The following is a 26,090-nucleotide window of genomic DNA, read 5'->3' on the forward strand; positions in this document are numbered from 1 at the left end:
TCTGTCGCTGTGTCTCTCTCTGTCAAATAAATGAAATCTTTAAAAAAAAATAATGATGCAGTGGACATGGAGGTTAGGTATCTTTTTGAGTTAGTGTTTTCATTTTCTATGGATAAATACCCAGAAATGGAAAAGCTGGATCACATGGTAGTTCTTTTTTTTTTTTTTTAAGATTTTATTTATTTATTTGAGACAGAGAGAATGAGAGAGAGAGCACATGAGAGGGGGGAGGGTCAGAGGGAGAAGCAGGCTCCCTGCCGAGCAGGGAGCCCGATGCGGGACTCGATCCAGGGACTCCAGGATCATGACCTGAGCCGAAAGCAGTCGCTTAACCAACTGAGCCACCCAGGCGCCCCTCACATGGTAGTTCTATTCTTTTTTTTTTTTTTTTTTTTTAAGGAATCTCCATACTGTTTTCCACAGTGGCTGCCCCAGTTCACGTTCCCACCACCAATGCATGAGGGTTCTGTTTTCTCTATATCTTCTCCTACACTTGTTGTTTCTTGTCTTTTTGGTAATAGCCATTCTAACCAGTGTGAGGTGATATCTCATTACGGTTTTGAATGGCATTTCCCTAATAATTAGTGATCTTTCCCTGATAATCAGCATCTTTCTGCGTGCCTGTTGGCCATGTGTATGTCTTCTTTGGAAAAATGTCTATTCAGATCCTCTGCCCATTTCAATTGGGTTGTTTGGTGTTTTGTTGTTGAGTTGTATGAGTTCTTTAAATATTTTAGATCTTAATCCCTTATCAGATATATGATTTGAAAAAAATCTTGTCCCATGCATTAGGTTGTCTTTTTGTTGTGATGATGGTTTCTTTCACTTTGTGGAAGCTTTTTAGTCTGATTTAGTCCCATTCGTTTATTTCTGCTTTTGTTTCCCTTGCTTTTGAAGTCAGATCCACAAAAATGTTACCAAGACTAATGTCAAGGAGCTTACTACCTATCTTTTCTTCCAGAAATTGTATGGTTTCAGGTCTTACATTCAAATCTTTAATCCATCTTTTTTAAAAATCTTTAATCCATTTTGAGTTAATTTTTGTGTATGTTTAAAATAGTGGACTATTTTCATTCTTTTGCATGTGACCATCCAGGTTTCCCAACACCATTTATTAAGGAGACTGTCCTTTCTCTATTGTATGTTTTTGGCTCCTTTGTCATAAATTAATTGGCCATATGTGTGTGGGTTTAATTCTGGGTTCTCAGTGGTATTCCATTGATCCATGCATCTATTTTTATGTCAAACCAGACTGTTTTCGTTACTGTAGCTTTGTAGTATAGTTTGAAATCAGGGAGCATGATTTCCTTACCTCCAGCTTTGTTCTTCTTTCTCAAGATTGCTTTGGCTACTCAGGATCTTTTGTGGTTCCAAACAAATTTTAGAATTATTTTTTTTTTAAGATTTTATTTATTTATTTGACAGAGAGAGACACAGTGAGAGAGGGAACACAAGCAGGGGGAGTGGGAGAGGGAGAAGCAGGCTTCCCACTGAGCAGGGAGCCCGATGCGGGGCTCGATCCCAGGACCCTGGGATCACGACCCGAGCCAAAGGCAGACACTTAACGACTGAGCCACCTAGGTGCCCCAAATTTTAGAATTATTTTAGTTCTGAAAAATTCCCTTGGAATTTTGATAGGGATTGCATTGAATCTATAGGTTGCTTTGGGACATTTTAACAATATTAATTCTTTGGATCCCTGAGCACAGAATATTTTTCCATTTATTTGTATCTTCTTCAATTTCTTTCATCAGTGTCTTATAGCTTTCAGAACACAGGTCTTTCATCTCCTTGGTTAAGTTTATTCCTAGGTATTTAAGTCTTTTTGATGTAATTGTAAATGGGATTGTTTTCTTAGTTTCTCTTTCTAATAGTTCATAATTAGTGTATAGAAGGATCTTAGATTTCTGTATTTTGATTTTGTATCCTGCAACTTTACTGAATTCATTTATTAGTTTGAACGGTTTTTAGTGGAGTCTTTGGGGTTTTCTCTATATTGTATTATGTCATCTGTAAACAGTGACAGTTTTACTTCTTCCTTTCCAATTTGGATGCCTTTTATTTTTCTTGCCAAATTGCTGTGGTTAGCACTTCTGATACTATGTTGAATAAAAGTGGCAAGAGTGGGCATCCTTGTCTTGTTCCTGATCTTTGAGGAAAAGATTTCAGCTTTTCACCATTGAGTATGATGTTAGCTGTGGGTTTGTCTTGTATGGCCCTTACTGTGTCTAGGCACATTCCCTCTATTCCCACTTTGTTGAGAGTTTTTATTGTAAGAGGACGTTGAATTTTGTCATATGCTTTGTCTGCATCTGCTGAGATGATCCTCTGATTTTTATCCTTCCTTTTGTCAGTGCGGTGTATTACCTTGATTGATTTACAGATGTTAAACCACCCTTGCACCAGGGTCCGCAGAGCAGCCTTGGGAGGGAAGGAAGCTGCTCATGGAAGAAAAGCAGTCCTGGTCCTATCACAGACCACTGGTGGAGAGTGAGGATGCACAGGGTCTTAGTGGGGATCACTAGGCGGGCTCCATCAGACCCACAATGCACATGCCCCAGACCCAGCAAATCCCCTCATTTCTACTCTACAGAAACACATGCTGATGAGCACAGGGAGACAGTGGAAGGTTCGGTGCAGCACTGGAAATTGGAAACATTATTTAGCATATCTATATATGGAAGTCTGTATCCCATAGAAAAAGGCCTGGAAGGAGCCCAAAGCTGATAATGGTGTTGCCCCTAGTAGGGCACTGGGCTTGGGGCAGTTGAGAGGGGACTTATGCAACATTTTTTTGTGCTTTAAACAAGGAGAATGCTTCTGGTATTGCTTGTTTGACCTAAATTAGTATGTTTTTCTTATACTTGAAAAGAACTAAATTGATCCCAAAAGAGGAGGGATTTGGGCAAAAAGGAGAGAAAGCAGAGAGGTTTGGAGGTGAAGGAGGAGCCATGAGATGATAGGGAGAAAGATGGGCAGAGAGGCTCTTTTGCACTCTGGTGAATGACACGCAATCTAATTCATCCTCCAGCTCCTCTTTGGGGCTGTTCAGCAAAGACTCAAACAGCTTTTTGATTCATTATTGGATGTTGGGCTTTTCTTTCAAATGTAAAACTGAGATCACCCACAAGGCAGACTGGCATTATTCATGGAGAACCTTCTATGGTGGAGCCTGGGCGTATAGGGGGCAGTAAGAGCTCCACAGTGACCTTTACTACCTTGAGATAAATCACTCAAGGCGCCAGAAACAAAGGGTTGTGGAAGCAGAGAGGAAGGAGCATTGATTCTGTCTGAGAATTAGGAAGGCCTCATGGAGGTAGAGATGTGGCTGGGGAGTGCTGGTGCAAACATAGGGATGTTCCAGCGAGAAGAATTGGGAAAATGCGTCTTAGGCTGTGTTTGGTGGATCTCCTCCCAAGGTTCTAGGTTGTTGTCTATGGGTTGAAAGAGTCCCAGAGAGCATGCTCATCTGGTGGCCAATGCTAAAGGCGCCTCCATGCCGAGAAGCCTCTAGGAGGCTGAGAACAAACATCAGCTGAAAATCCTGGGTCCCTCACCAAAAACAGTTGGCATCATGGGGCTCCAGATGTGATGCCCTAAAAGGAATACAGCATCACATATGAATTGTTCATAGCAAAAATTATTATCTGATTCTCTAGTCAGGAGGAAACATGAGACAAATCCACTTTGGGGGTCACTCTGCAGGACAGCTGACTTTGACCCTTCAGAAATGTCAGTGTCGGGGTGCCTGGGTGGCTCAGTCAGTTAAGCATCTGTCTTCAGTTCAGGTCATGATCTTGGGGTCCTGGAATTGAGTCCCGCATCAGGTGCTCTGCTCAGCGGGGAGCCTGCTTCTCCCTCTCCCTCTCTCTCCCTCTGTGCTCTCTCTCTCAAATAAATATATAAAAATCTTTTTTAAAAAATGTGTCAGGAAAAACAGAGAAGGCTGGGTTTGTTCTGGAACCGCAGAGAGTAAAGAGACATGACAGCCCAGAGAAGGCATGAGTCTTGGTTGGATCCTGGATCTGGGAAACACAGCTAAGGTGGACATTGTTGGACACCTGGGGATGCTGGATCGTGGACTTTGCATTAGATAATAGCTTTGAATCTTTTTTTTTTTCTTTTAATGATGGAAATAAAAAGAACGTTAACATGATGTTGTTTCCATGGGGTGGGAAGATGCAGGGGAAGAGAATCCATTCTTTTACAAGGAGAATGCAAGTTTGGGTTCTGGTCGTGGCCCCGCCGCTGCCTACCTGTGACAACAGGAACCCATTGTGCCCGGGTCCCGAGCCCATTTCACCTATGGGCACAGGGACCGGTGGTGCCCACCTGGTGAAGCTGTTGAAGGCCAACTGCGTGTATTCAGGAGAAGCTGCAGCCAGTGGGTTAACCCCCTTCAGCCCCCTGGTCCTGCTGGAAGCATCCACAGAGTCAGGCCCTCTGGGGGGCTCCCTTCGCCCTGTGGGGGGGAGGCAGACTAGGGGGTGGCGTGCACCCCTTCGCTTCCCTCTGCCTCCCCCACCCCGGTTCTCAGCCCAGAATAGGTGCTGTGCTCCCAGCCAGAGTTTTCGACTGCAGGGTGCAGCCTGGAAACATGGTTTAGATCCCCTTTGTTGGTTTCCAGCAAATTAAAATTTATCTCTCAGGGAGGAAATGAGGGGGTTGAGGGTTTTTTTTCTTCTCCTTAATGGGTCCTGATGAAGGAAATGAATGCAGAGAGGGAATCAGAAATACGATCCACCGCTTGCCGGCTTGGAAAGGTCTGGGGGCTCCCTGCGCCCTCACAGGGGGCAGCTGGGCACAGGGTGTTTTATTGTATAATTAACCTTGACCCCTCTGGGTTCAAAGAGAGAGGTTAGTTGGAAATAAATCAATAGTCTGGTCTGGTCACTTCAAAGGCTTCAGAACCCGCTGGAAAATTCCATATTGTTTCAGTGTGTAAATTGGAATAGGGTGTGCAGTTCTTTTTGAAAGGCTGGGAGGGTTAGGCCTAAAATTGAAATTAATTGTGTATCCACTTCCTTTAATCAAGCAACCAGGAGGCTTTATTGCGTTCCTTGTTGCAGGGGCGGGTGGGAAGTCCCCGCAGAAAACACCGTGTGACCTCTGTGTGGCCACTGGGCAGGGCTCTGGGACAAAAGGCATCTCCCCTCCCAGCAGCAAGCAGCCTTTTATTCGGACATGTCTGGAATTCTCAGAACCACCAAGCCATCACCATCCTTATACATAGCATTTATTGAGTACTTACTATGGCCCGGGTGCCAGGGATTTTCCTGCGATTTTTCTCGTCTGATCCTCACAACAACCCAGTTGGATTAAGTACCATTATTATCTGTTACAGATGGGGCAGTGGAGCTTCAGAGGGGCGAACTAGCCAGGCCAAAGCCACTGTGAGCTTTCTGTTGCAGTGCCGTGGCTCAAGGAATGAACATCAGAGCCCCGGGAGAGCTGCAGATCACCCAGTCTCCATTCTCCTCCCCAGAGTCTTCAAGAGAAACCAGCCCTGGCCACCTTTCCCAGAGTCCCTCTTGGCTTCACGTCCTGTTCACCTTTCCCCTCTCTCTCTCCTTTCTCCACCCCACACCCCTTCCCTTGGGCTTTGCTTTCCTGCTCTCTGGCTTGCTTTCCACAAACACGCGAGTGTTTAGAGCTTCTCTCCGCTCTGGCTGGCTCACAAAGAGGTAAGATACCGTGCTCGTCCTTAGGAAACTCACTTCCTAAGTTCCCCAAGCAGGGATGACAGGTAGACACGGTGTGCAGATTTGCTGCGGAAGGAAGTAGTTCTGTATGAGAGGGTTAAGCAAGGTGCAGAGGAAGGGCAGAAGCAGAAGTGGTTCTAACCGGAGAGAACCAGGGAGGACATTGGGAGGAGGCAGTGAACAAGAACCAGTGGAGTGGGATCATTCCAGGCTGAAGGAACTTCTTGCAGAAAGGCCTGGAGGCAGTGTTGTGCCTGGCACATGCTGGAGAAGCCAGGAGCCCGACTTGAAGGATTGGAGTCCACAAAAGGAGCCAAGAATTAGGCTCTGTTCTGAATAATAATAATAATAAGAGCAAGCATGGTCCTGAGTGCTTTACATGACTGACTTGTTTACTGCTCACAACCTGCAAGGTAGGTGCTGTCCTTATCCCCCTGGTTTCTAGAGGAGGAAATGGTCCCAGAAGGTCACCCAGCTGGACAGCAGCTGAGTGGGGATTACAAACCCAAGCCTGTGCTCTGAACCGCTGGATTACACTGTCTCCCGTGAGGGGGGCCTTGAACGCCAGGCCAAAGGTGTCGTACTGCCCTGGGAGCAATGGGAAGCGATGGCAGGTTCCTGATCTAACCTGCATTTTAGGACATGCCCAGCTTCCTCAACCGCCCTCCCTACTCCAGGGTCTGACATCCCTAGGTCTCTCCTCAATATGCAGGAAGAAAATCTTCATCTCAGCCAGTTTAGACCATTCCCTCTTCTCCCCACCATGAGATTCCCCTGTCCTTTCTCCTCCACACCCAGATAGCAAGTCAGTAGCCAGCATGGGCTTAGAACAAGGAGGCCAATGTTCCAGCCCCAGCTCCACCACCTCACTTCTCTGGGCCTCAGTTTCCATCTGTTAAGTGAGAGGGTGACAGAGTCCATCCCTGCCCCCCACAAGGCTTTGAGAAGACTCAGATGAGGTAACAGGGAGGCATTCCACAAAAGGCCACCAGAATTAGTAACAGAGGCCTCATCGTTATCCCTCAGGACTCCACAGAGGCTCTTTCCCTTCCCTGAGGAAGGCCCTGGCCATTTGACCCTCTTGCTGGTTCCCTTTCCACCCGGAAGGCCACACCAAGCAAGCTTTCCTCAGACGTGTCAACTGTGCAAAAAAGCAGGTGCTGGAAATCTAGTAACCATTCATTCATCTATTTCTTGGGCATCTACTAAGTGCCAAGCCCCATGCAGCAGATGATAGCTTCCTGGCTGCTCAGAGGTCGCAGCCCACCCTTTCGCTTCTTTGCTCCGCTGTGCCTTCAGCCTCAGAGCCCTTTCCCCAGCCATCATTCCTCTTCGAAGCCTTCCTTAATCCTGGACGCCTAGGAACTGCGTTTTCTTCTGTTTCCACAGCTTGTTGCTGTTACCACCCACGTGAGCATTTGGATAGATAGCAGTACTTTTATTCACCCCTGGGCAGTCAGTTCACTGAGGGCCTGGTCCGCCTCCCTTGCACGGGGCTGAGCACTTATGAGCTGCTAGCTTCCATCCAACTGTAGTCCCCATAGCTGTAATCCTCACTAATTCCACAGGGTGGCAGCAAAACCCTCCGGTCACAGCCCTCCTCCTGGGAGAGCAGAGCCTCCAGGCAGGGCTGCTGCGTCCAGAGACTCCCTCGACTGCAGGGAAGCCAGGCCAGGTGCGGAGGTCCCTTCAAGCTTGCGCTCTTCTTTATCCCACTCTTCACCTTCCACTTGGGGTCACCTTGCCCTGCCCACCCCAATCTCTCTTCCTGTAACAATGGGATCACTTGAACACAAACTGCACGCTTCCCTTATTACAATCTCATGGAGTCCCTTCAGCTACTTTTTAAAAAATCTTTTTAAATTTTATAATTTTTATTAAAATTTTTTTTTAAGATTTTGCTTATTTATTTGACCTAGAGAGAGCACAAGCAGGGCGAGCGGCAGGCAAAGGGAGAAGGAGAAGCAGGCTCCCCGCTGAGCAGGGAGCCCAACCTGGGGCTCGGTCCCAGCACCCTGGGACCATGACCTGAGCTGAAGGCAGCCGCCCGACCGACTGAGCCACCCAGGTGCCCAATTTTGTATTATTTTTTAAAAGATTTATTTATTTGAGAGAGAGAGAGAGTGCCGGGGGAGGGGCAAAGGGAGAGGGAGAGAGAGTTTCCTGCAGACTCCCCGCTGAGTGCAGAGTCCCACCTGGGGCTCCATCTCAGGAGCCTGAGATCATGACCTGAGCCAAAACCAAGAGTCAGACGCTCAAGGGACTGAGCCACCCAGGCGCCCCCACCTTTTTTTTTTTTTTTTTTTAGTGACAGTTTATAAAAAGGTCATTCATATGCCATACAGCTCACCCATTACAGTGGGCAATTTAGTAGTTCTTAGGATATTCACAGGGTTGTGCAACCATCATCACAACCAAATTTAAAACATTCTCATCACCCCAAAAAGAAACCCTGTGCCCGTTAGCACTCACTCCCCATTTTTCCCTAACCCCCAGCCCTAGGCAACCACTTATCTCTTCTTGATCTCTATAGATTTGCCTCTTCTGGGCATTTCATACAAATGGAACCATACGATATGTGGTCTTTTGTGACTGGCTTCTTTCACTTAGCATCAAGTTTTCCAGTCCATTTTACTGCTAAATAATATCCTATCGTATGGATATACCACATTTTGTTTATCCATTCATCACCTGGTGGACATTTATTTCCACTTTTTATCTATCATGGATCTTGTAGCTATGAACATCGACATACAATTTTTGTATAAACTTGTGTGCTTTCATTTTTCTTGACTAAACACTGAGGAGTGGAAACGCTGGGTCATCTAGTAGCTCTATGTCCAGTCTTTTGAGGAATGGGCTTTTCACAACAGCCGCACCGTTTTATATTCCCACTGGCGGCGTGTGAGCGTTTGGAGTTTGCCACATCCTCGACGGCACTTGATAGTATGTGACTTTTTCTTTTTTTAAAGATTCTATTTATTTATTTGACAGAGAGAGAGAGCACAAGCAGTGGCAGGCAGAGGGAGAAGCAGACTCTCTGCAGGGCAGGGCCCGATGCGGGGAGCCCCCCAGGCACCCCAAGTATGTGACTTTTTTATTCTGGCTATCCTCGTGGGAACAGAGTGGTATCGCATTGGGGTTTTGCTTTTTATTTATTTAATGTGCTGTTGGGCACTTGCATATCTTCTTTGCAGAAATGTGTATTCAGATCCCTTGCCCATTTTTTTATTTAGGTTTTTTTTAAATATTAAGTAATCTCTACACCCAACGTGGGGCTCAAACTCACGACCCCGAGGTCAAGAACTGATTGCTCTACTAACTAAGCCGGCCAGGCGCCCCACCTTTGCCCATTTTTAAATTGGGTTACTTGTCTTTTCATCATTGAGTTATTTTTATTGCGTTATGAGTTCTTCGTATATTCTAGATACAAATCCTTTATCAGAGATACGACGTGCAAGTATTTTCTCCCATCCTGTGCTTGTCTTGGTACTTTCTTGACGGTGTCATTCGAAGCACAAAGTTCTTAATTGTGATATGGGTTTTTTTTTTTGGATGTTTTTGGTGGTATTTTTTCTTTTCTTGGATTGTACCTGTGGCATTATGTCAGTTTTTGCCTAATCCAAGGTTACAAATCTGTACATCTATGTTTTCTTCTATGTGCTAGCTTTTACATTTAGGTTTTTGCTCCATTTTAATTGTTTTTACGTGGTGTGAGGAAGGGGTCCAAATTCATTCTTCTTCATGTGAATATCCACTTGTCCCAGTGCCATCTGTTGAAAAGTCTCTTCTTCCCCATGAATGGTTTTGATATCCTTGCCAAAGTTCAATTTATTTATTTATTTATTTAATTTATTTATTTATTTATTTTTAAAGATTTTATTTATTTATTTGACAGAGAGAGACACAGCGAGAGAGGGAACACAAGCAGGGGGAGTGGGAGAGGGAGAAGCAGGCTTCCGGCCGAGCAGGGAGCCCGATGCAGGGCTCGATCCCAGGACCCTGGGATCATGACCTGAGCTGAAGGCAGTCACCCAACTGACTGAGCCACCCAGGCGCCCTTATTTTTATATTTTTTTAAGATTTTATTTATTTATTTGACAGAGAGAGAGCAAAAGTAGGCAGAGAGGCTGCAGAGGGAGAGGGAGAGCAGGGAGCCCGATGCGGAGCTTGATCCCAGGACCCTGGGATCATGACCTGAGCTGAAGACAGACGCTTACCCGACTGAGCCACCCAGGTGCCCTCTTTTTTTTTTTAAGATTTTATTTTTATTTATTTGACAGACAGCGAGAGAGGGAACACAAGCAGGGGGAGTGGGAGAGGGAGAAGCAGGCTCCCCGCAGAGCAGGGAGCCCGATGCGGGACTCGATCCCAGGACCCCGGGACCATGACCTGAGCCGAAGGCAGTCGCTTAGCCAACTGAGCCACCCAGGCGCCCCCAAAGTTCAATTTATATGTGAGGGTTTATTCCTGGGTTGGGTTCTCAATTCTATCCCGTTGGTCTATTCGTCTATCCTTATGTTAGTAGCCCACTCTGTTCATTACTGTAGCTTTGTAGTAAGCTTTGAAATCAGGAAGTGAGTCTTCCAACTCTGTTCTTTGTTCCTTATATTTCCGTATGAATTTTAGGTTTAGCTTATCAGTTTCTGTAAAGAAGCCAGCTGAGTCAACAACCCTTTGAGGTAGGAGCATATTATCCCAATTTTACAGATGAGAAAACTGAGGCCTAAAGAAGTTAAGTCAACTCCTCATAGTCACATGACTAGAAATGGCTGAGCCCAGGGGTCAGACCACATCCATCAAATGCCACCTGGGCCAGACCACCGCCTCAGCTCCAGGGGATGCCATGCTTCTCACTAGGAGACAGAGCTCATCATTCTCAACAACAGAGCATGAGCTCTGGGCTAGCTCCCAGGTGGCAAAAGGCTGAGAGTTTCTGGCCGGTGAGCCACCAGCTGGAGTTAGAGAAGCTCCTCCATAAAGTGGCACCCGAACAGAGCATGGCAGAGAAATCACTCACTCTCCTGGGGCTCCAGTTCTGCCTATCCTAGCCTCAGCCCCAGTAACTGGGGGGCTTAGGCACGGGAAAGATGACCCCAAGCTTCCAGGCACAAGATTCCCCTGTCGTTTAACCAAGATGGTACCATACTAGCCAGGGATGGGACCAAAGAGTTTGTTCTTTGTAGCTTCGTGACAGTGTCCCCAGCATTCCAGTTAGATGTCCTGTTCCTGCGTGCCTGCCTTCAACAGTTCCTGAGTGGGTCTTGGGGATACAGATTCTATTGTGGGGAGCCAGATCATGAGGCAAGGAAGTAAATGCAGGGACCTGCGCAGCACAGGACATGATAGGCATTCAGGGGAGAAGGAGCCCCAGGCTGTGGGCATTTTGGAGTGACGGCCAGGGCCAGACCCTGCTGCAGTGTGGCAGTGGGCACATGGTACAGGGTGACCATCTATGTCCTTGAGAGATCCAAGTCCAGGGTACATCCCTCTTGAGCCCGAGGAGCAAGGTCTTTCCCTCCCTGGTCAATCTGGCTCCCTTGGGCCTTCTCTCCCCCTCTACTCTCCTCCCCCCTTTCCTTCCCCAGGTGGCCTCAGGATGGCCGGGGAAGCAACAGAGTTCCCAAATCAGACCCTAGGAAGCTGTTTGAGAGGGGCATGGGTCTAGATCTCCCCCTCCGTGACCTTGGCCTGGACCATCTCTGGTTGTCCTCACTCCTTCACTTCCTGCTTCCGGTCTGGATCTCCCTTTCCCTGTCCTGAGCAAGGTGACTCCCTCCCCTGCCACCCTTCTCCCTCTCCCTTCCCTCTAGGGTCTGGAGCACAGTCCAGTTTTGAGGGTCTGACTGGGTTGAGTGGAAGGGGCTCCAGGCAGGGTGTGGCCATCCTGGGTGCTAGCCCTGGCCCTGCCTCTAACTTCCCTGTGCCCTTGAGCAGCTCCTGCCCTGCATCTGTCTCAGGCCTGCACCAGCCTCCTTGCAGGAGAGGGAGCAGGCTGTGGTGTTCACAGGGGCCTCAGGACTGAACACCAGGATCCCTCTTCACCGATAATAGGGATGTGACCCATAAACAGGACCTGTGTAGGAGTTGGGAGCACCCATGTCCTCCTGCAGCCCCAGCAGCAGCCCCTTCTGCCTGGGTCCTCCTGGGGGGAGCTTCTTGCTCACCCAGCCCACAGCTCCCACGTGTTCTCCACCTGCCCCCCGAAGTGGTCCTGTGATAGTTTGAGAACATGTCCATCATGGAACACTTCATCTAAAACTAATGATGTAATGTATGGGGATTAACATAAGAATAAAAAAAAAAAAAACATGTCCATAACGTTGACTCTACTCCCATCAGAAAGTGGAACCTGCTTCCCCTCCCCTGGAATAGGGCTGGCCGTGGTGACTTGCTTCTAATGAACGGAACGTGGTGGAAGTGACACCACACAATGTCCTTGGTTAGATTCGAAATGGTGATGCAGTTTCTGCCTGGCTCTCTCTAGTCACCTGTCCTTAGACCCCAGCCACCATGCTTTGAGGAAGCCCAGGCCACTTGGAGAGGCCACGTGGAGGTGTGGGCGCCAACAGCCAGCATCAGCCACCGGACGTGAGAGCCAGCGAGCCCTCAGATGATTCCAGCCCCAGGCTTCAAGCTGAGGCCACCACTGCCCCGGAAAGCGGACAACTGTCCTGCTGAGCCCCACCCAGACTGCAAATGTCTGACCAAAATAGATGGTAGATCAAGCCACTAAGTTGTGGGGTGGCCTGTGACCAAGCATTAGACAATTGGAGCCGGTAGCAAGCCCAGGCAGTGGCTGCTTTCTGCCCCAAGACTGTGTGTGTATGGGGGCCGGTGTCTTCTGCCTGAGGCCACGGGACTATTGGAGATAGGGAGCCAGATTCCAGCCAGGCACCCCCCCTCCCCCGGCTTTGACGCCTATTTCTGCTAATCTTCCTAATTAGAACCCTGCTTCCCTTTACCTTAGCTTGGTCCAGCCTTGTTAGAACAGGCCCTGCCTATATTTGCATGTAATTTGTATGCAATTTGCATACGTCTACATGGGCCATACAAGGTGGTTCCTAAATGTTTCTGGATGCCCCCCTGGGGAAGGTACTAGCCTCTTAGACTCTTGGAGGGGACAGGGTCACTGGGGGTTCACCTGGTCTCCTCCCATCCCTTGCAGGATCTGCTTGACCAGATGACAAACCCATGACCTTCCCAGGCAGCCCTCGGATGGCTGGTGGTGTTGAAGAATTCCTGTGTTGCAAAGTTCTGTGTAAAGAAAGGTGAGGTATTCTATTGATATTTGGGCTTGGCTCTTTTCCTGGGAAAATCAGGGCAAGGCAACCACTTTCCCCGGAGACTCAAGGCAGGTACTGTGGCGGCCTCAGGCTTCTCTTTCTCAGTTCAGCATCCACACACCATCACTGCTTCTGGCCTGACCTGCAGGCCTCTTCCAGAAGGGCCAGGCCAGGGCTTTCAAATGTTCTTTTAGGAGCAGAACACTGTTTTCTCTCTCACGACCCTGAAGTCATGACCTGAGCCAAAATCAAGAGTTGGACGCTTAACTGACTGAGCCACCCAGGCGCCCCCAGAACCCTGTTTTCAAATGAAATCTCATGAAGAGCCTAATATATTAGATAAAAGTGGAGCTGCTCTTATTGAGCGTGGGCAATCCCCCTGCAGAGAGGTTTACCCCCATACCCCTCCCCACAGCTGGAGAAGCTCAGCTTGCAAACCACAGTCCTGGTTTGCTCCTCACAAAATGTGCCTCTGGATACAGAGCCCAGCCCTCTAGACCTGCAGAGCTTCCCAGGGTGAGCCTTGACTCTCCATTTCCGCAGTAGAGGCAACACTGACATTCTAAGCAGTTGCTTTGCACCATTGCCTTTTACTAGGCTTGAGGCCCACTGAGACCTCCAGCTCTTTGTCAGCACAACCACCTTTAAGCCAAGTTTCTTGGCCTATCCTAAGCTATGGCAGCTCCAGACACCTGGCTTCAGGAGCCTGGGCTGAGGAGTGTACGGGGAGTAATGGAGAGGCCTGGCCAGGAGCTACGGCTGTATGCCCTGGAAAGAGTCACTCAGCCAGATCCCATTCCTCAACTGTAGATTGGAGACAAAAATAGTCCTTCCTGGGAAACACGCATGAGAAGTACCTGGCTCAGTATGGGAGGGACTGGTCTCAGATTCCTCACTGCCAGCTAAGGAGGTATAGAGCAGTGATCGGAATCCAGACCCTGCAACCCGGTGGCCTGGTCTGGACACAAATTCTGGTCCTGCCATAACTGGCTGTGTGAGAGTTTCAACATTTCCTTCATTTCTCTTATCCTTTCTCAGTTTCACCGTCTGTAAAATGACGTGACGATAACTCGACAGTCTACCCCCCAGAAAGGGTGCGGGGACCCAGGGAACCTCCCTCCGTGTGGGGGCCCAGGATGCATGGTGCCTGTAAGTGATACACAGGGGGCTGCCATTACTCTGGACTCTGACCCTGGCCCACCAGTGGCCGCCCTAATCCCAGCACTGCCACCCCTGCCCAGGGCCTGACAGAGCCACCAAAAAACCCAAGGTTCACTTTGGCAACAGGACTTTTATTCAGTCAAAATGAGTACAGTGTGACGGAAGTCAGGTCAAGTCAGGCCAGGTGGCTCCTCACCCGGCTCCTACCCCAGACCACTCTTCCCGTGGGAGGGGGGTTTCCAGGATGAGGGGGCTGCTGAGAGGCCAAGGCAGGGACAGAGGGGGCACTGTGTGGGAGTTTCGAGGACCTCTGGCACAGGCCCAGCAATTGGGAGAAGGGGCAGTGTGCCCTTTCCCGAATCCACAGGGACACGACTCCAGTCTTCTAGGAAAACACCACAAATTCTATCTTCTTCATCTAATTAACTAAACTTTGGGGGGTGGGTTCCCTAGAGGGTTGGGAGTCAGGGACTTTATGGTCTAATCTCATACTTAAGGAATACACTTATCTTTTTTTTTCTTTAAAAAAAAGTTTCCTTCTATTTAAAAAAAAAATGAGTTAACCAAAAATAGGTCTTTGTTTTCTTGGGGTTTTTTTTTTTTTCTTCCTACTTTAAGTGTTTCAAAAAACACCACAACAGAAAAGAAAAACAAGTCACGAGAACATAAATCTTTAAACACACCTTGTATAAAAATATCTTCCAGCCGCATCTGCGGACAGCGGTCATCCCACTGTCCAGGGGTTGGGTCAGGCCGGCTGCGTCCCAGGGGCTAGAGGGCCGGGCCACGGCTGCCAGGGGACCTCCCTGGCGCACGGCGGTCACACGCACAGTACGTTCCAGGGGCCAGGCCGCTCCAGGGGCTCTGGGTCTGGGCAGGATCGGAGGCAGGCTTCAGGGTGACCGCCCACCCCGGCGAGGCCCGGGCAGGGAGCGGGTTGTCGGGATCCCAGTGAAGGACCAGTTGGCCGAGAGGGGTGCAACTGGAGCGGGCAGACGAGACGGGGTGGAGCAGCGGCCGTGTGCTGGAAGGTGGCTGGTTTGGAGCGATGTGTAGGTCAAGGAACACATTTTCCTCTCATTTTTGGCTTTTTTTCTTTTCACATTTTCTTTGACTAATTCCGTCTTTATTTCTGTAGGTCCTGAGAGGCCCGCCGTTGGTGACTTGGCCTCTGGCCTCCTCTCTAGGGGCGGGATAGAAGGGCTGCGGGCAGGAGGAGGGTCCAGGGATACCACACAGGCCGGGAGAGCCGGTGAGCCTTGAGGTAGATGTTTCCTTTCACACCTGGAAACAGGGAAGTGCTTTTTTTTTCCTTTTTTTCCGTTGTCTTTTTTTTAAAACTCTGGACAACCATATGGGGAGGGAGACGGGGTTGCCCCTACAGGGGCTTGAGGTAGGAGTGCATTGGGGGCTCTGTGGGGTGGGGGGGCTGGGGCCACGGCCCCACTCCCCCAAGAACATTCATTCCGGCTGAGGTAGGTACTGAGAGCCAAATAGCAAAAATCCATCCTGAGAAAACAAGGTCAGTGGAGGGTGACAATGTCAGGGGCCCAGCCACAGCAGGGGCGTATTTTTGGAGCCTAATTCACCTTCCTCTCTCTCCTTTTTCTTTTTTTAAAGGAAAACATTAGTTCCATTCCAAGTCATGTGGATACCAGACCGAGGTGAGGGGGGACATTAGTCCAAGGGAGAGGCTCCTGCAGGAACCCCTCCAAGTCCTGGGCGGGGGGGTCCCTGCTGAGGCTACTTTAGGTCAGTCAGGACAGAAATGCTGGGAAGCCCCCATCTGAGTCCCACATGACAGGAGAAATCTTGCCTTTGACCTGAGAAGGGTGGGGTGCCCCCTCCAGGGCCTGCCAGACACTGGCTACTGTCCCGAGCGAGCTGGCTGGGCAGCCGGTGCCGTGGGAGGCGGGGTAGCCTGTCCTTCGCTGCGGAGGCCAGGGCCTACGTCCTGGGGCGGCGGGGCGGCTGCAGGGCCTGCGCTGGGGGCCTTGGCTTCTGACATCATCTCCTCCAGAAGGCTGAATCCCTCGAGTGGCAGCATGGAGAACTGCGTCTCCTCACTCAGGGCAGGGTGAGGGTCCCCCAGATCCTGCTGGGGAAAGGACCAGCACACCAGTGTCAGCATGAGGGTCAGAGCCCGCGAGCCCCCAGCCAGAGGGTCAGGCCCTGGACCCAATCCCACTCAGGACTCCGGGCCACCCTGCCTGATTCAGGCGTTCAGAGAGCAGCGCCAGCCGTACGTTCTGTGCCTGGAGCTTGGAGAAGGCCGAGGACCCAGGCTTGTGAGCAAGGTGAAGGGAGGGCAGGACAGGGAGGTGGTCTGAGCCTGAAGCAGGAGGCTTGCTCGAGGTGGGGGCACTCACCATGGGTCTGGGGTCGGGTCTGGGGTCAGGCCGCCCCGCTGCCCCAGCTGGGGGGAACAGCTGTTCCAGTTCTTTCATGTCCACAGGCTTCTTATCTCGGCCCAGCTGGCCCCGCTCTCCCCGGCCCGCCCCATTCAGTGCCAGGATGCTAGGATCCCTTGGGCTCCGGGGGCCCTGAGGAGGGGAGAGCCGGTTTTCTACATCCTTACACAAGAGGACCCTAAGGGTTGAGCCAAGAATTAGGGGGAGGGCTTGGGAGGGGGAGCAAAAAGAGAAGGCTGGACACAGTGAGCCCCAACTCTGCTTTCCCCTGCGGCAGCGCCTTCTCCAGGCTCCCCCCACCCTCCTGCCTGGGACCCACCTGCCCCTTTGGCCGAACAGGAGGAAGAGGACGCAGAAGATGATGCAGGTGACCCCGATGTGGATACCAATGACGATGCCTGTGGTGGGCGTCTGGTTGGTGGGTTCCTCCTTCCGGCAGTCACACGGTGGGCTCAGGGCTAGGGGCAGGGGAAGGTTGAGCGCTGTGGCTCTCCCGGCCCGAAGCCCCTCCGGACACCCAGCCTCTGGGAGCTCCTCTTTCCTCAGCTGAACCTGCCTCCATGTCTACATCCCCTTTGCCTTTGGGACCCCAGCCCAACTTTTTCTGGTTCTCTTTACCCGCTACCGAGAACTAACTTTGTGCCCGATGCTGCGAATAACACTTCTACATGGACCATTTCATCCTTACCACGGCTTTAGAAAGTAGGTGGTATTATCCCTGTTTTATAGAGGAGAAAACTGGGGCTCAGAGAGGGTAAGTAACTTGCCCACAGTCACACAGCGAGAATGTCACACCGCCGAACCTCAAACTCAGATCTAGGCCTATGTTCTCAAGGGCTCCATGCGCTGTTACACTCTCCCACCTTCCCTGTGTCCCTGTCACCCCCTCCTCCCTCCGCGCCTGGCCTCCCTTCCTGAGCCCCCGTCTTGAGCCCGGCAGCCCCCTCCCCCAACTCACCTGTCCTCTCAGATGCTCCCCTCAAAGACACGAGGCGGACCGTGGCGTTGCCCTCCCCGTGCTGGTTGTAGGCGAGCAGCTTCACCTCATACACTGCACTGGGGTCTGAGGGAAAAGCAGTGCTGTGCTGAGTGGCCGTCCCAGCTCCCACCGGCAGCTCTGCCGCAGCAGGGAGAGAGAGGTGACCCCCGCACCGCACCCCTGCCCCGCTCCGCGCGCGGTCTGCCTCACCGAGCCGGCTGAGGTTGTAGGAGGAGACCGCTGCAGGCAGCACGATGGGGCCAGTGAAGGAGGCCCTGCTCGCTGGGCGGTAGAACAGCTTGTAGCCGTCCTCGTGCTGGGCCGGCCGGGGCCAGGGCCCCCACCGCAGCTGCAGGGATGAGCTGCCCAGGACCCGCACCGACAACGGGGGTGGGGCGGGGGCTGCAGGCAGAGGAGGTCTGGGCGTGAGGGCCCGGGCCACCTTCCGCCTGGGACCCCGACCCCCACGAGCCCGGCCGCTCTCTGGCCTCTGCTTGCTCAGAGACCCCTTTCCGTGAACGGGATGCCCCCTTCTCAAGTAGACCCAGGCCCCACTCAGCCTCGGGGCCAGGCGCCCGGGGGTCTAGCGTGGCGAACAGGCACGCGTGCTGCTTGGCTCTAATTCCCGGACCGTCTGGTAGCACGCTCCGTACCCAGGCCTCACCTTCGCCCAGGGTGCTGGCCAGCACAGGGGCAGAGGCTGAGCTGGCCCCCCTCGGCGTGTAGGCCTTGATGTAGAAGCTGTAGGCAGTGGAGGGTTCCAGGTCGCTCACCAGGTGCTGAAAGGTGCTCTTGCTGACTGCCTCCTGGTACTCCAGCTCCGGAGGGTCTAGGGAGGTGAAGGGTAGGGCAGGGCAGCGTAAGGGATGCGAGGGAGTCCTACCAGCATTGGTGAAATGAGGGCATCCAGAGTGCGGGGGGGACAAGGGAGGGAAGGGGTTGGGTCAGGACACTCAGGATTGAAAGGGATGAGAAACAGTGAATAAAAAGAAGGGGCCACGGAGCCCCCACTCACCAGCAGCCTTCCTGATGTGCAGGACATAGCCAATAATCTCCTTGGTGTTGACCAGGGGTTCGTTCCAGGACACGCGGACCTCAGTGGATGACACGGAGACTGCCTGCACATTGAGGGGGGGCCCAGGCAGCCCCTCAGCCCATATCACGGTCAGCCTGGCACTGGCCTGGGAGGATCCAGCACTGTTTTCGGCTACGCACTGGTAGATGGCCTCGTCTTCAGGGCCGATCCCAGAAATTGTCAGGGTGCTGTAGGGGGAGGGAGAGCCTCAGATCCCCTCCTCCTCCCAGAGTATCCCTGAAATTTGGCCAGATCACCCCGTTTGAGAGATGGAGAAACTGAGCCCCTCCAGAACACACGACTTGTCTGAGGTCTCTCCGTAAGTCAGGGGCAGACCTGGAACTCAAACCCAAGTCTCCGGATCCAATTTAGTGCTCTCTCCTGGCAGGATGGGCACAGCCTGCTCAGGCCATTCATCCGGGCCCCCTTCTCCGCATCTTCCCCTGTTCCCACCCCAGCACACACCACACACATGCCTGTTGTTATTCTTGAGCCTGACGTGGCCTCCTGGCCCCAGCACCTGTCCGTTCTTCAACCATGTGACATGTGGGGGTGGCTCCCCCTGGGCTTGGCAGGTGAACATGGCTGTGGTCCCAGCTGGCCTGGAGATGGACTGGGGGTGCTGGACAAACTCAGCTGGGGCTGGGGTGGGGAGCAGAGAGAAGCACGAGGAGCCGTGAGGGGTAGGTGGATGGGGATGAGAAAGCTGTGAGTGAAGGGATGGGTGGGTATGGGGACCGGGTGGGCTCGGGATGCACACGTCCGCCCCTTAGAGAATCCTCCAGGTGGGGCCCACCCTCCACCCTGGCCCAGGCTTCAGGAAATGACAGCAAGGCTCAGCTCACTGGCCCCAGCGAGGCAGACCCAGGAGAGGACTCCGTTTTAATGACTATTTAAAAGACTGACATTTGTATCCGAAAGCAATCAAGCTGAGCTCCCTGTTCAGGAAATTGTTAAATAAATAAATGTGCTAATAGGTTTGGCTGCACCTCGAAGGCGGTAATGACTGGGAGATGGATGAGCCCTCAGTACCAGCTCCCCTCACCCCTACATTCAGTTCCCCCCTCCTCCAATCCCAGGCCTCCAGCTTCCATTAACACCCGAGAAATGAAATGCTCCATCACTTTCATTTGGACAGATTAACGGCACATGGAATGCTAAACAAACAGGCATTTAAGTTCCTAATTCCCCTATCTCCCACCCCTTTCCCAGCTCTCTGGGAGGGAACCACCCCAGAAAGCCCCTGAGAATGGGATCCCAGCCCAGTTCATGGGGACAGTTGAGCCCCAGTGCAGGAGGAGGGACAGAAGGACCTGATCAGCTTCAGAGGGTAACACCCACACCCCCCGACACATTGGAGACCAGCTGTACATGTGCACGTGTGTGTGGCAGGAGCTGGGGTGTGAGTGTGAGAATGACAAACACCTGAGAGCGGGCAGGTGCCACGCGTGCGTGAAGGAGCACAGCACGTGGGGAAGAGGGCACGTGTGAAGAACACAGGGTTGGGGGAGGCAGCGGAGATTATAAAATGGGAATGACTGGGCGTGGGTGGAGGGATGGCAAGGACACCCCGAGGGGCATGCAGGGGCCGATAACCGAGAATGCATTCCCCTTCTCGGCACATGCCTTCCTGGGGGAGAGCTGGGGGCTGCCTTGTGGCCTGGAGGCCCAGAGAGGGGCAGGGGCCAGGGTTAGGAGGAGTCCAGGGCCCTGAGCTTGGATCAGAGCTGGTGATGAAGCCAGGAAGGAATGGGGCAGGAGGAGAGGGCTGCGGGGCTGGGGAGCTCCATACCTTGCACCACCAGCCGGCCCTGCGCTGTTCGCCTCACCCGGGTGCCTGGCCTGTTGGCCGCGCAGACATAGACGCCGGAGTGCTGGACCGTCACGTCTGAGATGATAAGATTTCCCGTGCCCAGCACCTGGATGCCCTCTACCCCAATGGGGCGGCCATCTGAGGAGGTAGGGGAGGGGGTAAGAGTGCGGAAGAGGGCAAGTGAGGAATGGTCCAGGGAACCTCAACCTTTCACTCTGCACCCTTCCTCCCAAGCATCAGGGCATTGTGGAAGCAGCAGGACCAGCACTGAAAACTTGCCTAGCAGCAGAGACCTGGGTTCTAATTCTAGCATTTTTACCGATTCACTGGCAACCTTCAAGTCCCTTCCCCTCAAGAAAGTAAGGGGTTCGGATTAGATGGGCGTTTCCCAGCCTGGTTTGTCTCTCTTGAAAAAAGTTCATGCTCAAATTTTCATTCCACTTGTGGACTGTCACATTGCCCTTTAATATAAAGGCTCTGAGAAGTCCCGCAGCAAAGGGACCTGGTTAAACCTGTTTTCCAAAGTTGTTAGACATTAGACCACCAAGCCATTCTTTCCTCCCTGCAGATCACGCGTTGGGAAATGTTGGACCAGATGGTCCTTGCAGTGCCTATGGGCTCCTCCTAATGGTGAGGCCACTCTTTCCAGCCTCTCCCAGGGACTGGGCCCTCCCCCCACCCCAGGATCAGATTAGCACAGTCAGAATGCAAGGAGACAGCTCCCCATTCAGTGGCTGAAGTGGTGAAATCTACTCCATTATCCTGCCTGCTGCCCCCTCCTTCCCTGATCACTCAGCTGCTACAATGTGGCACAGTCTCCTTGTGAATGCGACCCCACCCCAGCCCCTCCAGACTCTCCTTCCCCTAGTGACCTTTCCGCTCAGACAATGTGGGCCCATCTGCACCCTTTCACTTCTCTCCTTCAGCTGCCTAGGGATTTAGGCTGGGGATTTAGGGGGCCAGGCTAGAGACTGGGGGGCCCAGAGATAGGGTGTGACAAATGGCTGAGATTTTGAGGGGTTTGGAGTGGCACTGCCGGGGAGTATAGCCAGGGTGTCGAGGGCAGGGACATGCAGGAGGGAAAAGAACCTGGGGGAAGGAGAGCTGCCGGGGGGGGGGGGGGGGGGGGGGGGACAGTTCTGGAGAGCCTGATGCCAGCAAGGCAGGACTGCCGGGACTGGATGAGGTAACCCAGGGAGCTAAGCCATCCGCGCAGGGGGAGGGAGAATGTAGTGGGCAGGCTGACCTCCCCAGTCCTGCCAAGCAGAGGGAAACTTACCCCCTCCGGAGGGCCCCAGAGAGCACGGACCCCCATGGAGAACAAATAGGATTCAAAGTCCACCCCCCCAACAGCTGGGTGATGAGACCGCCCTCCCAGGGGGTGGGACAGGGGTGGGAGAGGCAGGGGCTGTAGGATGAGGCTCACCCAGGCGGCTCCAGGACACAATGGGGCGCGGGTTGCCCGTGGCGACACACTCAAGCACTGCGGTCTGGTGCACCGTCAGAGTGAGGTTCTCAGGCCCCACGAGAATCATTGGCTCCTTGTAGGCCCCAGAGCCCGAGCCTGGGAGGAAGAAGCCATGTTTTTTCACTTCAGCTGTGACCCTTCCCACCTCACCCCACCCACAACCCAGGACACGGGGAGTGGGGAACGAGATTCAGCCCAGAAACCAGGTCCTGTGCGGGCAGAGAGGAGATGCTAGGGGCCCCAGGGCCTTGCACACCTCCATCCCGCCGCTCCCAGCCTTGCAGGGCCCTCTAGCAATGGCAGAGCCCCAGGGTAAGCAGAGGATGGGCTTCCCTGGGGAGAGCTGAGCCAAAGAGTGGGCCTCTGGACCCTCCTGAACCCTCACCACAAGGAGCACAGAGCTGTGAGCTTAGAAGGTGCCCTACGTGTGCACTTGGCTGACAAGTCTCCAGGGCTCAGTTGAACAGGGATTGATCTGAGGGTGAGGAGAAGTCAGGGGGCTGGTTAGGGGCAGAACCAGTCAGAGCAAAAGACCCTCACCTGACACGGTGAGCCTGGCCCCGTGGCTGACCCGGACACTGGCAATATTCGAGGCCACACAGTGGAAGACACCACTGTCCTCAGCCCGAAGTCCTGTGATCTGCAAGACCCCCTTGGGCAGCAATGTGTACCTGTTTTGGGGGGGGGGCAGAGCTGACCACCAGCACAACCACGGACACCATCAGCCGCAGGGACACTGACGTCACAGACACAGCCGGGTCCCAAAGTCAGCATCGTCATCTCAGACCCACGCTGGGACTCTCACAATTCCAGCCCCGCCAACAATCACACACAGTCCTCACGGATAAATCCGCCAGCCTCCGGTCTGGGCCCTGCCAGCCACACGGACACTTAATCTCAACAGGGCTGCAGAAGCACCACCCTGGGGGCTGCCCACCTCTCGGTCCTCCCTCCAGCTTTCCCACGCGTGGCTCACCGCTCATCGTCCGTGTCAATGGGGACTCTGTTCTTCTCCCACGTGATCAGGGGTTTGGGAAGCCCATGGATTTGGCACTGGAAGCGGGCCACACCGCCCTCCTCTCCCACGGTGGCCTGGGGATGCACGTGGAAGTCCGACATGGCTGGTGAAAAATAGGGATGTGTGTATGGAAGAGGCACACTGCTGAGATGTGAGGGGGAGGAGGGGTGGGGTGTCACAGTCCCATGTCCTGGAGCCCCGGACCTCACCCGCCCTGGGGGCTGCGAGTTTTCCTGGGCTGGCAGACGCAGGGCAAAGGCTTGGGGGGGACACACCATCACTGACCCTGCCTCCCCCCATAAGAAGCATCTCCCCCTAAGGGGTGGTATACGGCTGGGACATGCTGAGAAAGGTCTGGACAAAGTCTTGGACAACAAGCCTCTAACAAGGAGATCTTGGGCTGGTGATCCACAAAGGCCCTGTTCCCAAGTCCTACTCCCACTGTTTCCGCTGCTTTCAGATGTAGTTGTATAAACTCCCCCTAAGGCATCGAAGGCCTGAGTATTATGCCGCCTGGTTTACAGAATAGGAAACTGAGGTCCAGAGAGGGGAAGCAGTTAGTCCGGGGGCGCCCAGCAGAGACACCAGTCATTAGACCCTGCTTACCAGCGCCCAGCAGCCTTTTTTAATTTTTTGCCTTTCCTCAGCTCCCCCATCCCCAGTTCTGCAGCGTCTCGATGCACCCCGAGAGGGTGGTATATCCATCCAAGGTGACAAGCCTCTCAGAAGACTGTCAGACCTACAATCTACATTTCAATGTGTCATAAATATTCAGGGACCCCCTCCCCACCTTTTGGGGATCTGAACTGCTTGAACTCTGGTCTGAAGAGGCAGGGCCAGAGGGGCTATGGTGCACCCCCCCACACCCCATTTTAGGCTGGTTAAGTGTCCCTACCCACCCTCACTCCCACCCATCCCCAGACCCCCACCCCCCACCCCCGTACCCCCGTGAGCCCAGGGAAGTCCCCCCCCCCCACGCGGGTTCCCAGCTTCAGCTCGGGGGCTGCGATTTCATTAAAATCCACTTTGCTTCAAGTGCGGGAAGGCGGCTCACCATCTGTCCAGGCAGGCAGCCCCTCCCCTCGGGCACTCCATCAACTGGGACAGTTGTCCCCTCCCAGAAGGAGCCCTCCCCCCACAGCAGCACGGGCACTGGAGCTCGCCCTTGCTCCTGCCCCTGGCTCCCTGGTGTGGGTGGGCACACCCCATCTCAGGCCCCCTCAGCCCCCCGGCTCGTTCTGGACTCCAGGGCAGCCCCAGAAGGCAGAGCCTTTGTCCCTTCTTCTCAGAGTCTCTGGGGGCTGACTCTTTTGTGGCGCATTCTCCATCTCATTTGCATGTGGTTCATTAAATATAAACATGCATAAAAATCCCCCGCCCTGCCTCCTCCTCTTTCAGGGCCTCCTGGGAGTGCAGCTGATGGGTGTGAGCAGCTCCTTGCACATGTGTGCAGGGCTGTGTTTTCTGGGAGGATGCGGCTGTCTCCACGTATGTGGTCTGCGTCTACGGCTGGATGTGAACGGGGGTTTGTAGGTCTCAGCTCCCGCGGCTAGTCTGATTATCTGTGCAGATAATCCCCCGAGGCCCCACGTAGGTGGAGCCTTTATAAGGCACACCTTGGGGGCCCTTGTGAGCAGGACGTGGGGGCAAGTACCCCAGCCGGTGGCCCCATCAGGCTTGGTGAGAGGATCCCCAGAGAGCACTGTGGGGTCAGCCTGCCCTGTCTCAGGCCAAAAGCTGTGTTTGGCCAAGGCCCTGCAGGTCAGCCCAGGGGCTTGCGAGAGGGGGCCAAGGCCCTGCTGGGTCCCCCCTACCACCTCCGGGCCTCAGCCTCCAGGAGGGCAGGGTTGGATGCGGGCCTAGGGAGTGGAGAGGGCACCCAGGCTCCTGGCTTGGCTGCCGGTACGCCCAGGGGCTCTGCCCATTCAGGAGCTGGGGAGCGGCCTGCCCCCTCCCCACTCCAGCTGGAGAAGAGCTCGCAGCCCCCCAGGGACCTGGGGCGGGGCCTGATGGCTCTGCTGACTACAGATGCCGACTCATTAAGGAGCCAACTCCTTTTGTGTTTCTAGCCCCAGCCTGGGCTCCCTGGGGGTGCCTGGAGCGAGGAGCTGGCCTGAGGAGAGTGTTAGGGGTAGAACTGCTGCTTCGCAGGGAGTTGGGGATGGGGAAAGTCTGGCCTCCCCCCAAAACCAAACAAGGACAACAGCATGGGTTGAATGTGTGCCAGAGGGAAGTGATCAAGCAGGAAGTGGTCACAGGTAAGAAGCCGGCCTGGCGTACTTCACACAGTGGACAACAGGATTCCTACGTGGCCCCTGGGGCCCCTGGGATGCAGCTGAGCCCCCCTGCCCAGGGCTCTCCACACTTCCCTTCCACCAGAGCGGCCCCTCGCCGGCCCTCTCTATCAGCTTTCTGCAACTGCAGTTCTCCCAAACATGTCATTCGAGGGGCAGCTTTGCCTTTAAAAGTACCTGAAAACCACTCATCTGAAAGCCAACCGCTTCATTTTCTGAAGGGGGCACTGAGGCCCAGGCCCTCTGCAGGGGTCCCTTAGTTCTCCAGCAACTTTGTCACGTTGTCACTCTCCAAGGGCAGGTAACCCCAGAGTGGACTGCAGGTCAGACCAGCCTCTTCCCAAGGGGTTGGGAGTTGGTACCATGGTGCCGGCTGAGGGAAGAGGCGCTTCAGAGAGAGCTCCGCAGTCCCACCCCTCGGAGCCCAGCGGGCTGCAGGTGTGGCCCAGGGAAGGGGGATGTAGTAGGAGGGGGTGATCTTCTTTATCTGAGGCTCCTTCTTGCCTCCCCGTCCTCACACCCCTACCTATCTGTTCCTTAGATGTCCAGGGTGGGTTGCCACGAGACCTGGGGTAGGCAGAGTCCTCGGACACCAGTCTGCTCATCTGTAAATGAAGGGGAGCAGGTAGTCCCCGGGGCCCTTCCAGCTAGGACTCCCACTGCCTCCATCAACAGGCCCTTGTCCACATCCACAATCTTGCATTCACTCCTCGTTCACAGGCAACTTTTTTTTTTTCTTTAGGAAGTGGGAGAAAGATTCTAGGGGCCACTCAGGCCTCCTCCCATGTCTTTGGGACCAGCTTGGCTCACAAGTTTGTTTTTGCCCTGGCTGGTGCTAGCCGGCCAGAGTCAGAGGGAAGGCGGCCTTCACCATGTCTCTCTG

General features: G+C 53.3%; 1 protein-coding gene and 1 long non-coding RNA gene across 4 annotated transcripts in view; one reads left to right on the forward strand and one right to left on the reverse strand.

The window, feature by feature from the left end:
- Positions 1-14,687, forward strand: part of LOC118003021 — a 32,000-nt gene extending 17,313 nt beyond the window's left edge. The window contains exons 4-6 of one of the 3 annotated variants that reach the window (XR_004677245.1): positions 5,345-5,684; positions 12,871-12,973; positions 14,027-14,687. This is a non-coding gene — a long non-coding RNA (uncharacterized LOC118003021). Of the gene's footprint in view, positions 1-5,344; positions 7,378-7,621; positions 7,660-12,870 lie in introns of those variants that run through there. The other 2 variants (XR_004677243.1, XR_004677244.1) reach the window with 2 other exon arrangements.
- Positions 14,688-15,758: 1,071 nt separating this feature from the next.
- Positions 15,759-26,090, reverse strand: part of IGDCC3 (immunoglobulin superfamily DCC subclass member 3) — a 40,262-nt gene continuing 29,930 nt past the window's right edge. Inside the window, exons 3-14 of the mRNA XM_034994619.1 lie at positions 22,872-23,016; positions 22,436-22,566; positions 21,854-21,991; positions 20,407-20,565; positions 19,091-19,256; positions 18,555-18,802; positions 18,204-18,368; positions 17,750-17,941; positions 17,519-17,623; positions 16,880-17,018; positions 16,522-16,738; positions 15,759-16,232 (exon numbers count right to left, since the gene is read on the reverse strand). Coding sequence (XP_034850510.1) covers positions 16,017-16,232; positions 16,522-16,738; positions 16,880-17,018; positions 17,519-17,623; positions 17,750-17,941; positions 18,204-18,368; positions 18,555-18,802; positions 19,091-19,256; positions 20,407-20,565; positions 21,854-21,991; positions 22,436-22,566; positions 22,872-23,016 — 2,021 coding nt within the window. The 3' untranslated portion in view covers positions 15,759-16,016. The remainder of the gene's footprint in view (positions 16,233-16,521; positions 16,739-16,879; positions 17,019-17,518; positions 17,624-17,749; positions 17,942-18,203; positions 18,369-18,554; positions 18,803-19,090; positions 19,257-20,406; positions 20,566-21,853; positions 21,992-22,435; positions 22,567-22,871; positions 23,017-26,090) is intronic.

Source organism: Mirounga leonina, unplaced genomic scaffold (genome assembly GCF_011800145.1).
Source record: "Mirounga leonina isolate KUSES-001 unplaced genomic scaffold, KU_Mleo_1.0 Mir_91, whole genome shotgun sequence".
Lineage (NCBI taxonomy): Eukaryota > Metazoa > Chordata > Mammalia > Carnivora > Phocidae > Mirounga > Mirounga leonina.